This window comes from Centrocercus urophasianus, unplaced genomic scaffold (assembly GCF_019232065.1).
Source record: "Centrocercus urophasianus isolate 14NV4802_14NV808 unplaced genomic scaffold, USGS_Curo_1.0 seq_19, whole genome shotgun sequence".
NCBI classification, from domain to species: domain Eukaryota; kingdom Metazoa; phylum Chordata; class Aves; order Galliformes; family Phasianidae; genus Centrocercus; species Centrocercus urophasianus.
Window position 1 is genome coordinate 13,923,480 of NW_024884744.1, and position 17,669 is coordinate 13,941,148.

The 17,669-nt window shown below is 38.5% G+C and overlaps 1 protein-coding gene across 1 annotated transcript in view; it reads left to right on the forward strand.

Moving 5' to 3' along the window:
- DNER (delta/notch like EGF repeat containing) overlaps window positions 1–17,669 on the forward strand; it is a 106,978-nt gene that overhangs the window by 79,468 nt on the left and 9,841 nt on the right. Inside the window, exons 8-9 of the mRNA XM_042820887.1 lie at window positions 3,019–3,257; window positions 13,210–13,384. Coding sequence (XP_042676821.1) covers window positions 3,019–3,257; window positions 13,210–13,384 — 414 coding nt within the window. The remainder of the gene's footprint in view (window positions 1–3,018; window positions 3,258–13,209; window positions 13,385–17,669) is intronic.

The window sequence follows — 17,669 nt, forward strand, 5'->3', positions numbered from 1 at the left end:
ATTAAAATCCCCCCATGATGAGGAATTCGGCTTCTATCCAGAGCTTTTCTAACTCTGGAAATATTTTCTGATCTACTTTCTATTGTTGCCCTGGAGGTCTGTAGCAATATGTAAAGAATACCACCTGACAGCTAACTTTTATTCTCTTTGACATCTAACCAAACGATCTGTTTCATGCAAGCACAAATAGTGCTTTGTGTCTTCGAGCAGTATAATTGTTTTCTAAGGCTGCTTTTCCCCTTTGCCTTCTGTGTTATTTCTGCATTTTAGTTGTGTCCCTGTTATACCAGTGACCTAGATGCAAGGTTGTGCCTGTGTCAGTTAGCTGAAGAACAATTCAAGGGATAATTTTCTGCGGTTAAATGTAATCCTGTAATAATGCTTTATTCTGCTTTCAATCAATATATATCTGATCCTGATTTTTATTTACATAATTTCAACAATTTTATTTATATGGACACATATCTACTACCAGAAATGCCAAAATAACACATCTTTAATTTGGATGCATAACTACTGATGATTCTAGAGTTTTCAGACATTAAACTCATACATAAGATCTGTATTTCCAGAATGAACTAAGCATATTTCACAGTGCAAAGGTAGCACGAAGGCAACGTTTCAGCGTATTTTAAAATTTCCTCTGTTCTTGAAGAGCTCTGTCACTCGAAACATTAGCCATCTGCCAGTATGCTTCTCTTTGCAAAGGTTGTAGTGAAGCAATGTAAGTATCATTGTGTGACCTCCGATTTCATTATCTTTTAAAATCTAGCTTCAGAGCTACTGTAGAGATTTACTAAACTCACTGATTGATCTCCTCCTGGTAATAGTTAAAAGTCCTCGCAGATTCCTTTAAATCCATCCAGGATTTTATGATAAAAGCAAAGGCTTTTTCAATTTAATAGCAGACAATTGCTGGAATTAGAAATTTGGTTTTAGGGTTTTCCATTCCATTCACTTTCTGATGGTTACGCAGTTATTGCTTGCAGGAAGGACTTCTACTATAGGATTCCCCAGTATTCGTTTATAGGTTGTTCCTTTTCAGCATCAGTATGCAGGAGGTACTGATAAAACCCACAAACCAATCTGAGTAACAGGACATCAGAATGCTGAGGGCAGAAGGGCCTTGCCTGTGTTCGTTGCCTATGCCCTGCAAGATCTGCTTTTGTTTCCTGTTCTGAGATTACGAGTTATTTATAATTAACTGTTAATAGTCAACTATTGGGCAGTTGTGATCTTTTTATCTTTTCATAGTTATAATAATCTGTGTTTTATTAATTTTTGGAATAGTTCTTTCTAGTACACCATACGGGTTTAATGTAGATTGATCTACTTTCTAACGTGCTTCTTCTCAGAAACACCAATTTCCTGACAACAATTGAACAAAATTACTACTTAATTCAGCCAAATGTGAATTGTGAATTATTAAAAAGCAGAGAAATTTAAAAAAGCTCTGAAATTAACACATCTGTTAAAATTAATTTTAAACTATTTCCTCATTGATTGAAATGTGGAATGTGTTTAGAAAAAAAATATTTAAACATCCATTAAAAGACAATGAGATGCTGTAAAGTATATATTGAAGGTAGCATTTTGACCCACTTTTGGTATTCATCTTAAACTTTATATCATACAGAGATTCAGTTCCAATTGATCATCTTTTAAATACAACATTGAGACTTTTTAAATATAAGAGCTATAAAATATGGATAACAATCTACTTCATTTCATCAGGGGTAAGATTTACAGATTGAATATTAATCCACAGTGTCACCTGTCATTATTTGTCTTCATGCTCCGAGTTGGTTTAGAACAGAGCCATCTCCTCCATCTTGATCCTTTCTGTAACCATCAGACACATGCTGTGCATTTTTTTAAAAATCTATTTTTGTCTCTTTCTGATTAAAAGCTTTGGTACATGCAGTTGATTCTGAAGGATATCTGAAATGTGGCTGTGATCTCTTTGGTTGCTGTGACAGTGGGGTCTGTTCTCTGCCTTTCACAGTGACAACTGTTATGGTTTATGCTTTAGAGCAGATTTTCTTGCTGGCTTGATCGTTCTCAAGTGGGGACTGTCCTGATTTGCTCCTGGTTTGCCATTCTCAATGATTAATTTATTTAAATTTCAAGAGCTGTTCTACCATAGTAGATATTCCAGTGTGTTTTGACCAGGCATACTTCTGTTGCAATGAATGATACTATCTCCATGAGGAAATATTCATTAAAAAAATTACACTTGAATGGAAAAGAGTTGATCTTTAATCTAATGCTAGGAATTGAATATTCTTTTCTGACCTGTGTTAGCTACTATAACTATGCTTCTTGTAACCATGTGGATGTGATACAAACTGTATAGTTAATATACTGTAGTTCTATCATTTCTTCAAATATCATTCTTCTCTACATTACAAAAAAAACAAAACAAAACAAACACCCACAATCAAATAACAAAACACACAAAAAAACAAGTAACTCCCTTGCAGGGATACTCTTTCATTCGTACCTAATTTTGTACAGTGTTGCTTTAATGAATAATTAAATAAGAAACATTGTCATCAGAAAAGCTATTCTTTTATGCTATTAAAACACAGTTATACTCCTGTGGTCCTTTAGAGGCTGTTATTCTTAACCAACACATTACCTTTAATAAGAAAAGTGAATTTGGGCTTCTCTTTATTTTTTTAATGTACCTTTCTATTCTGTTTCTGATCCCTAGAAAAGCACCTCTGCTTTTCTAGCCAGGTGCAGTTAAGAATGTGGATAAGCCCTGCCAGATTCAATAAATATTTTTTTCACTTCTCTGTCTTAATCACATGATAGTATGATGCTGCCTGAAACTGCTTATATCTTCATGTTAACTGTAAAATTTGAGTTTATATAGGAAGTGTGGACTTTTCTAGTTTTCATTCAATAAAAAAATATGAATGTATATCAATGGCTTAATTTTAAACTTGTTTAATTGTTTAAATTGTTTGGTTACCAAAATGTTTAATTATCAAAAACATTTATTTCTTTTAGGGTTTTTAGGAATCTCCTGTGAAGAAAAAGTAGACCCTTGTGCATCAAATCCCTGCCAGAACAATGGAACTTGTTATGCAGATAGACTTGTCTACTCGTGCAGTTGTAGTTCTGGATTTACAGGACCTACGTGTGCTCAGCTTATTGACTTCTGTGCTCTGAATCCTTGTGCACATGGCATCTGTCGCAGTGTTGGAACCAGTTACAAATGCCTCTGTAGTCCCGGTTTGTACCAAACAGTTACATTACATATTTTATAAATCATCTGGTATTTTTGTATGTAGATTTTGATGTATACTTTAAAATTACTTCATTTTTTTCTTTTCAGTACATAAAGCACATTGAGCAGATGTTATATCTGTTTAGAGTAATGCTAGGAATCTACACATTCCATTTGAAAAATTGAAGTTGCAGGGTAAGCACTGAAAATACCCACTGAGATCCATATGGCTTGGTTGACATTTACTGTTATATTAAAGAATAGTAGTGTGCAGGATAAGTCTTTCTTAGGTGGGATAGCAGTGTCATTGAAGTTGCGAAGTTTGGGGGAAAGACTGGAGAACATAACAGTACTGCTTGGGAAAGGACTGGAAACAGACAAAGTAACTGAATAAGGTACAGTAGGAAAAAAAACGATTGCTAAATAGCAGAGGGTGTGAACAGGAGAAAAAAAAATTGAAGTTCAAAATAACTACAGAAATCTGTATACAGCACGGGGAGGTAGAAATATGGGAGCTCCTTGATAGCATTAACCTATTCCTTGACTGGCTAGTTTGTGTTCCGTTAGCTTGTTTAATTTCTGAACAGAAAAGTGCTGTTTTTCTGGCTCTTGAATGGTATAAGCTGTTAGGATATAAGCTGTTAGGACATGGTGAAGCAAAATCTCTGGAGGAAGGCAAAACCACTGAGATGCAGAGCTGGACAACACTGAAAGTGATCAATATATATCAGTAGGATTTATCCTTAAGTGATTTCAAATGTATGACTGAAACCACAGTTGACTGAGAAAAAACAACCAAAGAACACTGAGGAGCATTTAAAAAAAAAAAAAAAATCTATGCTAGATATGGTCTGGAAAGTTCTGAAAAGAACTGTAGGAATTCAAACACAAAAGAGATATTTTACCCGTTGTATGGGAACTGCTGAGTCACGGCCTGAACCTCTGATTAATCAGCTGAGGTGAGCCTTGAGTCAGCCAGAGGAGCACAGGTGAAGGCAATTCACCTGTGCTGCCGGAAGGGGTGGAGCCAGGCTCCACCCCTCCTGGACCTATTTAAGAGCTGGCTACCAGAGGGGAAGGATCTCTTCTGGAGATCCCCTCTTTTGGTATCTTCTGGTGAGCTCAACCCAAGGGTAAGCTCTTCCACTTATTCTCTTTTGTGATCATTGTCTGTTTGCCTTACTCTCTTGATTATATTGTAATTATAACATCTTGGTTATACAAAATTATAACATCTTGGTTATACACCCGTGTATAAGCAATACAAAAAGTCTCCAGCAGCCTCACCTTCCCAATTAGTGTAAAAACTGTCTTTGAAATGCCTAGTATAAAAAGGGATTGGATTTGCAGAGCTGTCCAAGGACCCTCCAGTGACATTCCTGGAAGCAGCACTCAGTGTCTCGGTCTGGGAAAACCAGCAAAGACTCTGACAGCCTGTTGCAATGCTTGTGATGTTGGTGAATAAAATTTGTGTGCAGCTTGGTAGCATTATCAAAAGTTAATAATAAATATTCTGAACTACAGAGAGACATTACCATACATTAGTGGGAAAGAAATGATATCTACTTCTTGAGCTTGCAGGCTCTCTGGCTTGCAGGTTCTCAACATGAGTATGCCTCGCTCCAAGACTTTTTTTTGTATGGGAGTCTCTCACTTTCAAATATACCACAAAATAAATGCACATAATACAGGTATGTTAGCAGTAAGTTTACTAAATAATGTTTTAGAACTCCCTTATATATTGCTTATGCATTATATCTGAAACTCACTGTTTAAAAAAGAAAGCAGCAACTTATTTTTTGTGTGATGATGCCATGTTCTTTTTATATGGTATTTGACAGAGGATGTAATTTCTTATTATAAAAGCAAAGTGCTGCAAAATTTTGCTTCTTTTTTCAACTTGAATGCCATCCTTTCTTTATGCAGTTTCTACTAGCAGGTATACAGTGTCATCTGGATTTTCATTTTTGTTACTCTTGCCTCGAAAATTAAACAGGAGAGGAATTTTAAACAGTTCCAATTAAACTAAGGTCTGCGAAAGTTCCCTTGCTTAGTAGGCAGTTTGATTTCTAGATTGGTACACTGGCCAAAAACACATGATGAATGAGAAGTCGTGGCTATTATGCTTGTATATCTTGCATATCACGTTTTGCAGAATGCTCACAACCAGGCATTCGCTACTGATTTTTGTGCGTGTGTTGACTCTCATGAGTATAGTCATGCATAACCTGCACCATGTAATAGCTTGTACAGGAACGCTAATTTGTATAAATTAACTTGGAAAGCTGACTGATGCCTTTGAATAATCTCATTTCCAAATTGGGAAAGAAAAATAGTCAGCGTTTCTGAGTTAGGTTTTAAATGAACAGATTTGTTTCTTGATCACATAATATACAACTAGGTTAGTAAGGAGCTGTGTATGAACTGATGTTCCTTGTGAATTAGAGTTCTCTTTTGCTTTTTATCCCATTAGGCCTTCCCAATAAAAATGGCTTTTGTCCTACTGTCTTAATTTGCTAAAGTGTTAAGTGTGGATAAGCACAGGAATCGCTGCCAAGGAGGCAGTGTGTGAGAGACCTTCAAAAGCTTTCAACCTTGTTCTTTATCGACTTACAAAGAGAGAGGAAGCATCTCTCTCCCTTTTGTTAACCTGTTAGCGCAGATATTCTCAGGAGGTCGGCAGACACTGCTGTATCTTTTGCCCCATCAGCTTGTTCTTGAAGGTTCTGACAAAGCCCATGGCTTCTCATCAGCCTGCTTGATACAGATTTTGTGTTCCCTTTCATGTTCTTTCCCTTTGTAATTTTTGACACAGCCATGTTGAAAAGTGCCTTAGCACAGGTAGTTGTCTGTAGCCCATGCCTCCCTGTTGCTTCACAGGAAGGATTTGGGAATCCAGGTGAGAGTGGCAGCAGATCTGTTACTGCCCTTGTGAAGATGGATAACAAAGGACAGTTGTTTAGAAGGAGAAGAGGTAATGCGGGGACATCTTTATTTTATTGTACCTTTTAGGTTCACTATTCCTTTCCCAGCCTCTGAAGAGAGCACATCAAAGTGAAACTGTCAATGGCAGATTCTGCTGATGTGCATGAAACTCAAGGTATATTCACTTTGTAGTGACCTGGAAAAATAATTTAATCTTTTTAGGTGTCCTTTTTAAAGCCACAATGACAAACTTGTTTTCTCTTGTTCAGGACGCAGCAGCTAGAGTAGTGTTGTTAATGTACATGGCATTCCTTTCTGAACATGTCCATAGAAATGTTATACACATCATGGTAGGCAAATAGCTGTATTTGGTATTGCTTGTGAGTTTAATGCTTGTGCTACAAATGAAGCAACTGTGCTGTAATCTGTTATTCTGAATTTATTTCTGAAATATTCTCCCAATTCCATCTCAATTCTTTAATAGAACAAACCCACAAATAGTTAGCTTGAATGATCTGCTTCTGCATCCAGTACCATGCATGGCTCATACACCAGTGTAATTTAAAAGCAAGTGTGAAGAGAAGCCCTTCTGAAGAGCTGCAGGAGGAGACTCAGTGCCAGCAGGTGCAGTGCTGTGGGTGAGGGCCTGGGGGCCTGCACATGGGGGAGATGCATCTTCTGGCTTTGGAGAAAATGGTTCTGAAATGTGTCTTAGTAAGTCCAGCTTACTAAGTCCTTTTCCCTGGAGTCTTTATTCATGTCCATAAAATCTGAATTTATGATATGGTCATTTATCTACTACTTTTATGGTTGTATGTAACAAGTAAATAAAGATCTTAAAGACCATAGAAAACCTATTACAACACACAGCATTATAATGTAGATTACAAATACGTATTCGCTGTATTGCATCACAGTAACAAGAGAAATACTGGCTGCAACGAGGGAAGAGGGTTAAACGTTTAACAGCTGCTTTTGTTGTTAGACTAGAATGCTTATCCTCAGTTTTCCCACAGGTGAGGAAAGAAGAGATAGTGCCATGTTTTCACGATGCCAAATTATTTAAGAAAACACAAAAGGCAATCATTTGTCTTCATTATCCACTCAATTGAGTTGATTCTAACTTCCTGACCAGTTTGCAGGCAAGCTGTATGGTCCTGTGGCATGAAATTGGTAGCAGAACATATTGAGCAGTTGAAGAGAGAGATGTGGTAGAAAATGCAAAATTCTTTTAACTCTTTGTTTGCCGTAATTTCCAGAAGGGATACAAACATTATGAAAAATGCATGTATTAGAACAAATCTTCATACTATTTGTGTTTGTACTTTGAAGAAAGAACATCTTTTGTTTGTACTCTTAAATTCTAAGCCTTCCCCTAAAGGTTATTTGGCTAATTATGAAGCACTCCCTGAATCTCAGATGAGTGGGAAATAACTGCTTAGAAACACCTGAGCAGATTGCCTTTTTCATTGGTCACACATACCTGTTTACAGGGAGGAAGCAATGTTTATGTTGCATTTAATCACATTATTTATACTTACTGAGAATTGTGACCAGTTTATTTCCTAGAAATATTTTCTAGAAAGATTTTTAACTACTGTTAAGACTGATGATCATATGTATATTTCAAGCAGATTATCTCCCTTTTTTGTATTTTATGGTAAAAGTGAGTGGCCCTTAACAAGCCTCAAAACTATTCAGTGCTCAAATTTTCTTTGTCTGAATAGCCAGACCATAATACACAGAATCACCCGGGTTGGAAGGGACCTCAAGGATCATGTAGTTCCAACCCCCCTGCCTAGCAGGGCCACCAAACACACACATTCAGATCAGGTTGCCCAGGACCCCGTCCAACCTGGCCTTAAACACATCCAAGGACGGGGCATCCACAACCTCCCTGGGCAGCCCGTTCCAGGGCCTAACCACTCTCCTTGTATAGAACTTCCCCCTAACATCCAACCTAAATCTTCCCTCCTTCAACTTGGATCCATTTCCCCTAGTCCTGCTGTTGTCAGCCCTTTTGAAGAGTTTACTCCCCTCGTGGGTGTAGGTTCCCTTCAGGTATTGATAGGCTGCAATGAGGTCACCCCGCAGCCTTCTCTTCTCCAGGCTGAACAAGCCCAACTCCCTCAGCCTGTCCTCATAGGGGAGGTGCTCCAGCCCCCTGATCATCTTAGTCGCCCTCCTCTGGACCCTTTCCAAAATCTCAATGTCTTTCTTGTACTGAGGGCTCCACACCTGGACACAGTACTCCAGATGGGGCCTCACAAGAGCCGAGTAGAGAGGAACGATCACCTCCCTGTCCCTGCTGGAGTTATTATAATGTAGATAATAAGTGCCTCTAAGAAACTGCCGCTGTGCAACAGAAAGCTTTTTTTTTTTTATGGCCTTTATCACAGCAAAAAAAGCACTATTTGATCTACAAAAGGCTATGAATAGGTTCATCTATTACTATCACTTGGATGCTACCTTATATGACTAACAGAGCATCAAATTCTAGAATATATTATGGCAGATATTTTGATTACACAAATCATATCAGTTTAAATATAAGGCCAAAGGATTAAATGGGCTGCTTATCATTACTCAAAGTACAAACTGATTTGTAACAAGCACTTCAGGGCTTTTAGAGATTGTATATTCAGGTAACAGAATGAGTGGTTTCTTCAGTTCACAGTAATTAATGGGTCAAGGTTACAACATCTTCCAGTTTCAAGTGTCCAATTAGTATATTGGCTTACCTGAAACTCTTCACAATTTTATTTTTAAAATTCAATCTAGTCTTAAGCAGAAGTCTAGTCTCAGAAAGTACACTAGACAGACGTTTGCCTAGTGAATTCCCTTCAACAACATACTTTTTTACTACAAAACTTTTTAATTTGAAAGGAATTGCAAGAAATATCAATACATTTTTATTCCCACTAGACTGACTACAATCCACCACTATCCAAATTAATTAGTGTCCTTCAAGAGATGCTGTCTTATTTGGTGTTTGTCTTCTTTTCGGACATGGTAAACACTGTCAACTAAACATCCTGTGTAAGGCACAAATTACTTGCCTGCGTATCCAGGTGCACAAATACATGTGGCATTCAGCCCTTCACTGTCACAAGTGCCACCATTCTGACAGTTGATGTTAACACAAGGATCTTTGTATAATTCACAGAGACTTCCTGAAAAGGAAAAATTAGTAACTGCTGTTAACATTATGCACATTGACTGTCTGGAATCAGAACAGGTGGTAACTTCATCTGGAGGAGTGCAATGATGTGCAACTTCCAAGCCTGCCGTATGACTGCAGCCATACATTCTGGGGTGCTGAAGCTTTAATGCATGTGCTTTCCCACTGCCCTTATGACCCATGAGGGAGGTAGGGCAATTTCTGCTAACAAGACCTGCTGGAGTTTCTACAAAAAACAATGACATAGTGATGCATAATCCGATCAGCTATTCTTCAATAAAATTTAAACAATAATCATCTTCAGTAATAACTGAACATAAAAATGTAATTATATGCATAAGCATTCTGATGCCTCTCATTGACCTTCGCAGGAAATGGAGGAGCCCAGCTGAGGCAATTAAGAAGATAAATTAATTTATTCAAATGCATAGCTATAAGTAAACACTTGAGTTAGTCAGCGTCTACTTCTGCAGCAAAGCAGAGGAGGCCAGCAGAGTCAGGAGCCACGTTTGCATGTTGGGAGCTACCAGGAGTCTGTCCAGAAGAAGGCAGGGGCACGGAGGAGGACTGCAGACAGGGAGAGGCGTTAGTAAAATTGAAGCCCACATAATAGCCCACATAATATCTGGAGCCAGTTACCTCTGCTCTGTTCATTAGGAACACTGCATACATTAAGTGTGGAAAGAAGAAAGCTCAGTAATCAGCAAAAACTGTTCAGATGACCAGGTCTAATGCTTTAATTTGAAGCAAAATATGCTGAATTCACAGAGCTCTCACTTGCACGTACAGACTGGTTGAAAGCAAAAGATGAAGTCATAATGTTATGATTAAGTGCTCCTTAAATGCTCCTGTTATGAAAAGCTGAGGGTCATCTGACTACACCTCTTCAGTGATGAATTCTTTATTGACAAAGAACAGTGCAATCAGCAGCATGGAATGAATATTTAGCCTCAAAAAGCTGTTAAATGACCATTACTTATCAACATGGATAAAGGCTGATACTCTTAATGAGAAAAAATGCTGGGGTAATGTTCCTTAAAACATAATCATTCCGTGTTTATAGATATATAATAGAAATAATACATAAGTTCAAAATATTCTCACAGCACAACTCCAAACAGAACACACAAAACAAAGCAGTGTTTTAGCCCTCCACAGAGGGATGGATGTATCACAGAATGGTAAAGTGCTACACTGTCTAAAGCTGAAATCTAGTGCAAGATAAAAGATTTTGTACAGTAAAGCACATACTTTCCTGCTCTATATTTAAATCATTTGTGAAACACTGAAGACAGATTCCATTCAAATATGTCCAGGACCAGATGTGCTTAATGTGGTAAAGCAGTCACAGAACTATTGCTACTGGGCTTTATGGTCTTCTAAACGAACAGCCAAAATAAAAACTTCCCTTTTTACTCCTCTGTGCTAATCTACTTTGAATACTAATATTTTATCACTGTGTTTTTAACCCACTTCACCAGGAAAACCCAAAGTAAGATTTGGAAAGCTCTCCATATAATGGCTCCCAAGAATAGCTGATGAAATAATTTTATTATTCTTTCTTTGAAAACCCTCTGCACAACTTAAAAACAGTAGGAAAAAAGCACACTTCAGAAGAACAGACAGATTCCACTTGTCCCCATACAGGAGCATACATTTCTCAAATGAGTAACTACACAAGCTAGCTATGTCTGAACTACTCTGAACTACTCATGTGAATGAAGACCATGGGATCAGGATCTACACCAAAGCTTGCTACTATTGATTTTACGTGCAGGATTTGTTTCTGCTCAACAGAGGATTCTGTATATCAGTTTTTAACCAAACCTATAGTAAAATAATACATGGAACATTCAAAAAACAAGAGATGAGAGCCATTTTACCTTCATATTCAGCAAGACACAAGCACTTGTAGCCATTTTCGAGGTCTCTGCAGGTGGCCCCATTCTGGCAGGGTGTAGAAAGGCATTCATTGTATTCTTCCTCACAGTAAAGGCCATGGTAACCTAAATCACACAAAAAGGAAATAAAGCCGTGAAACACTGTCCAGTCAAAATTAATAATTATGCTTTGATAGGCTGTGTGCAGGTGTGTGCTAGTTGAAATGCACTGTGCAGACAGATACATGTTGAGACATTAATTTAAGGACATCTGCTCCAAAGGTAAAATGACAAAATATATATATGCATATAATAATCCAGGAATCTGAGACAACCCAGCCAGTCTCCATGTGATAAAGCACAGTGAGGTGGCAGGCACTGAGGCAGCTGGCCAAAGCCACTGTGAACAATGCAAATGACTGCATTCAGATGACAAAATGGAATAATCTGTTTTCTACATATTCGAGTTTTCTTGAGTCCTTGCCACAAAGCAACTTTTCATCAAAGAAGTGATAACTGTAAATTGGTAATTAGAATGATAATATATTTCAACTTACACTGTACAAAGTCAAAACAATTCATAAGCATTAAGATACTTTATATGGTATTCCCAAGTATAGTAGGGAGGTAGGGCGACTAAGATGATCAGGGGGCTGGAGCACCTCCCCTATGAGGACAGGCTGAGGGAGTTGGGCTTGTTCAGCCTGGAGAAGAGAAGGCTGCGGGGTGACCTCATTGCAGCCTATCAATACCTGAAGGGAACCTACACCCACGAGGGGAGTAAACTCTTCAAAAGGGCTGACAACAGCAGGACTAGGGGAAATGGATCCAAGTTGAAGGAGGGAAGATTTAGGTTGGATGTTAGGGGGAAGTTCTATACAAGGAGAGTGGTTAGGCCCTGGAACGGGCTGCCCAGGGAGGTTGTGGATGCCCCGTCCTTGGATGTGTTTAAGGCCAGGTTGGACGGGGTCCTGGGCAACCTGATCTGAATGTGTGTGTTTGGTGGCCCTGCTAGGCAGGGGGGTTGGAACTACATGATCCTTGAGGTCCCTTCCAACCCGGGTGATTCTGTGATTCTGTGATCTGTGAACTCCATAGCAATTTGGGATATAATGGCAATTTGTTATATTGTATTTGCTTTAGAAAGAATTTATATTTAAAGCAAGGAGAGAATACTCTGAGTGAGGTAAGTCAAGTCACTTATCCATTAAGTTTTGTTCTTACCTGGTTGAACAAGGGTTTTTCCTTTCTAAGGGTTCTGTGTGGCTTCTTGAAGGACTTATGGAATATTTTTGATGTTCTTAGAGTCGTGGAATGGTTTGGGTTGGAAGGAGCTTTAAAGATCACCCAGTTCCAACCTCCCAGTTGTGGTCTGGTTGCCCCACACCAGATCAGACTGCCCATGGCCCCATCCAACCTGGCCTTAAACACTTCCAGGGATGGGTCATCCACAGCTCTCTGGGCCTCACTGCCCTCTGAGTAAAAAATTACTTCCTAACATCTAAAGTGCCTCTTTTTTAATCTAAAGCCACACCCCCTCCTCCTGTCATTATCAGCCCTTGTAAAAAGTCAGTTCCCCTCCTGCTTATAAGCTCCATTCAAGTACTCGGAGGCCACAAGGAGGTCTTCCCAGAGCTTTCTCTTCTCCAGACTGAGCAATCATAGAATCATAGAATGGTTTGGGTTGGAAGGGACCTTTAAGATCACGTAGTTCCAATCCCCTGCAATAGGCTGGGACACCTCCAGCTACACCAGGTTGCTCAAAGCTCTCTCCAGCCTGGCCTTGAATGCCTTCAAGGAGGAGGCATCCGACTCCCTCAGCCTGTCTTTATCAGAGAGATGCTCCAGCCCTCAGAGCATCATTGTGGCCTTCCTCTTTGTGGCCACCCTGTGAACAAAGATGCTTTTGAGCTATAAGGTATTAAGCAGAGAAAAATCAAATGACATTGATGACATGTCTAATGTGTGATACGGCTGCTGTATAGAAGTTGGTTTTTTGCTTTTTTTTTTTTTGTCTCCTGATACAAGGTGAAGAATGTGAAATTGACATTAACGACTGTGACAGCAACCCATGTCACCATGCTGGAACTTGCATAGATCAGCCCGGTGGTTACACTTGTCACTGTCCACATGGGTGGGTTGGTGCAAACTGTGAAATACGTAAGTTTTGCAAGAACTTCAAAAAGTTGTGTTTTTTTTAAGATATGTATATATATATATATATATATATGTACTTAATTGTCTTAAAAACTTTTAAAAATGATACTGGCTTATGCTGCAGAAATTTACATTTTTCTCTAAATATTTGTAAAAATAATCCAAATCATCTGTAAATTATCAAAATTCTGTCAAATGCATTTTAGAGGAGAATGCTGAACTAGATTTGGACAATAGGAATCAAGCATAAGGATGATCGGGATGAAGATAAGGCCACAGCATTTCAAAAGTAGCTGTGAAAGCTGGAAGATTCTGTTTCTGGCACCTTTCCTGGTGATGTGTTGGGCCAGATTGTCAAAGACGCTGCATCACAGTTGGGCACTGTGCAGTTTGTCTCTTAATTGCACGTATGCTTCAGAGCATTTTGGTACTCAACTTGTGTAAAGAGCTGTGTACACAGCAGACTGGTACTGACTTCTGAGCACCTGCAGTTCTAGAAATGTTTCCACAAAACTTTTGAACTTGCTTCCCTTAGGCCACCAGGTCTGTGTAATTATGCTGACTGGTGTGCACATGCTGATACCAACCTTTTTCAGAACTAATTTCCACCAGATTTGTTAGGAAGATAAAGGTCTCTTAGACAAAGTATTTCCTAACATTTAGTAAGATTTAGGGAAGGTCTGATAAACTCCATTGTGATCCCCCTTAGCACAGAGGAAAGCTTTAGTGCAAACTTGCACTTATTAAGCAGTAGAGAGTACATGAGAAAAAGGAAATACGAAGCCCAACTGTGGAATATTTAATACAGAAATTAGTTTTTATTCCTGCTGCACAGAGGGCTACTTTATATTTCACTGATGTCTCATTCTTGGGCTACAGATTTCTTCTCTACTCAACTTTAGCTGTTCTTGAATGCTCAGATTACATGGCCATAGATCCCTTCAAGATTTTACACAGATGCACACATTTCTGTGAGGGGATTATTTACACCTCTAGCATTTTACACAGAGAATACACTCAGAAAATTCCTATTGTACATTTATGAGAAAATGTCTACACAAAGGCTGGAATAAAAAATGTTTTCTATGTATCATTTCCACAATGACAATATAAAGCTTCATTTTTTACTAAAACATTGCTTAAATATGTCAACTGCTTTTTAAGTTTATTTCTATTCTCAGTGTTAGTCCCTACTTTAACCCAAAATGTCATCACCCAGCGTGGTGTTGGGAACACAGTGCTGTGTGCTGGCTGTACGCAATATTGCTGGTGCTACGCGGGGATCAGATGAGCTTTACTGACAGGGCTGCTCGACATGCATGTCTCAGGAGTCACTGAGTTAATGAGCAAGGAAGTACAATTCTGTCTTCGTTAGCTAAGTAGTGGGCTGACAGATGAGCTCAGTTCTTAGAAAAGCAATCATCGTCCTTTAGACATGTTTCAGGGAGTGCCTGCATATAGTAACAATTACGTTTCTGTTACGTTATGGAATGAATAACTAAGGGAAAACAGGGAGGGCTGCATGTTTCTGAGCCCTGCAGATGGGCTGTATGAAATCAGGGATGTTTGTTCTGGAGTCCTTTGGCTGTCATGCCCTAGGGTGACTAAGATTTTGGTGCTTTCAACCACAGATACATAGTGTAAGTGTGGGAAATGGGGAGAAAGCAGAACAGATGGTGGAAGGAGCCTTTTCAGCCACCCAGCTGCTCAGTTATTCCTGCATCACTCTGTAAGGGACATATACCTCTAATAACTAAAAAGACAGCTGAGGTTCAAGCTTACAACTGCGAGTGGTCAAATAAATTCTTTCTGACCCAATTTGTAAGTCTGCAGGAGAAGGAGTGGAAAAAACTAAACTTGAAACATCATTCTCTTGAGTGAGGAGATTGTCTCTGCTTAGTGCATATTTTTCTACATGTAGCATCTGGTTATACATGAACAGCAGTGGCCTTGTCTGCTGCTCAAGAACTTGGAATTTCTTTTCATTACATGCTTGTAAATGATGTAATTTTAAATGATGGGAAGAAGCAACAGCATGTATTTATTACTGTAGCAAGCCTTTCACTGACTTCACTGATTTGTTCTTCTATCTTGTGAATGTTGTGACTAGAGCCAGGCAATTATCTGAGTGTTAATTGGCATTGATAATACCGCAAGCCTGATTTTTAACCAGAAATATTGGTCCTTTCCTTCCCACCTCAATATTTGGGCAATAAATCATTTTGTATTTTTCGTGGCAGCTGCTTTCAATTGAAGAGGCTGAAATTATTGTGGATATATTTTTTTTCCAAACAAACCAGATGCTGGAGTTATATATGTAATAATAGTGTAGTGAAATTAAAAATGCAATCTACCACTAGTTTCTTCGGTAAGTTTATCATCAACAAATGTCAGTTTCCCTTGCTAGTAAAGTTTCTTTTATCCAACATCAAATGAAAATGTTGTTACAGGGCCCTGTGATACTTCACAACAGCCAGATCTAGGTATGGACATGCAGCTTCTCTAATCAGTATAGTGGCTAATACAGAAAGCTGTGGAAGGTTTCCTAAACTCCCTGGATTTTAATAGGTATATAAAGGATTATGCAAATAGAGAGGGACTGAGTTTTGAAGAAATCACTTTGCAGAAGGATTTAAAAGCATTTTGATCTGCAGGTTTTTCTACAGAGCTATGTATCTGTGGGAAGTTCTTTGTGCACAGAGCTAAGAGTTGTCTGTCTGATCTGAACTCAGTCTGGTCATGTCTAGAAATAAAAAGTCCATATCCAGCTCCTTTATGAACAGATACAGCACATCTCGGCTTGCTGGAGCTCAATCAGTGGTGCATGGAGTTTCTACTCAGCTCTAAAGGTTGAATCTTTTGGTATATCTGCTTCTGCTGGTCTCCCCATAGCCCCTTGTCATATTTATTATATTGCTTCAGCATTTTGTGGATAATAGTGTATCGGAAATTAGATTTACATGCTGTATACTGGCTTCCTCTCTATTGGACCATCCTCTGAACACTGGAAAAAGACAAGATGGATTGCTGTTAGGGAATCTTTTGACTAAATCCATCACGCTTTATCTTTCGTGACTTTCTGTTACTGGCTGCTATGAAGGAGGCTGACTGTACTTAGCTTGTTGAAAAATTCTCCAATTACTGTTAGTTCCCCATTTTATTTTACTAGCTATCTGTTTTACCAGCTTGAATAACTGAAATCACTACTCTACTATCCCATCAGGGTTTCAGAGTTATCCTTTTGTCAGATGGCATTCTTCAGTTTTCAAGCTCTGTATATATAAAAAAAAAAAACAACCAGTGAAGAGAAATGTAATTCACCTAGATGAACTGTGATATTTATTAGAACATGTTATGGTTCTTTACCAGTGTTAGCAATTCCAATTAAATAGGATTAAATTGGTCTTAATTATAAGTAAGAGATTTTTCTTTCGAGATGAACTGTATTTGCCTAAAAAGTTAATGGGGCATTCGGTGTAAAAATGGTTATGAAATGTCTCTCATGGATTCTCTAATGCCTGCTAGTTATATAGTTAATATCATAACCTTTGCCACTGCTATAATTATTAATGTATTTATGTTCTTTCTAATCTTTGGAGTATAAGCTGTTAATCTTTGTATTTTTATCTGCTGAAGAAGAAAGAAAGAAATATCTCTCATACCTAGCATGTAGAGATGGAAGACGCAGAGTCTAAAGCAGGACTGTCTTGCCATATATTTGCTCACGTGAGATCTGATTTTGGCTTAGACTGACAACCTGACAGAAACCACCATGTGTGATGAATGTGCTGCAGGACAAAAATAGAAACCTATCCCAAACTGCACAGAGCACAGCTGCACTTGCTCCTCATTGTCTGCCCAAGCAAATCGCAGTAACAGCACTGTAGAAACATTAAATCCCTGAATGATTCAGGCAGATAGAAACTTTACTGATCTCTTTTGACTTTTTTAGGAAGATTTAAAAAAACAACAGTAACAAGCAGTCCCATGAACAGAGCAAATTTGCAAACACAAAGTGTGAGAAAGCACAAGCTTGGGGTGCATCAGGACAGCCCTTTACTATTATATAAGAAAAGCATCCATTTCTTCAAAGAGCGCCCAGATGAATCCCATATGCTAATCTTTCAGACTTTCCCTCTACTTTCCTCTAAAATAGACTTTTTTTTTCCTGCACTACCTGTATGTTCCCCTGTATTTCTGTGATAAATGCAGATTCTATCCACAGATGCTACTAAACGTGTCATTGTAGCTCAGGGGTTCAAATCACTTAACCATCATCAACATCCTT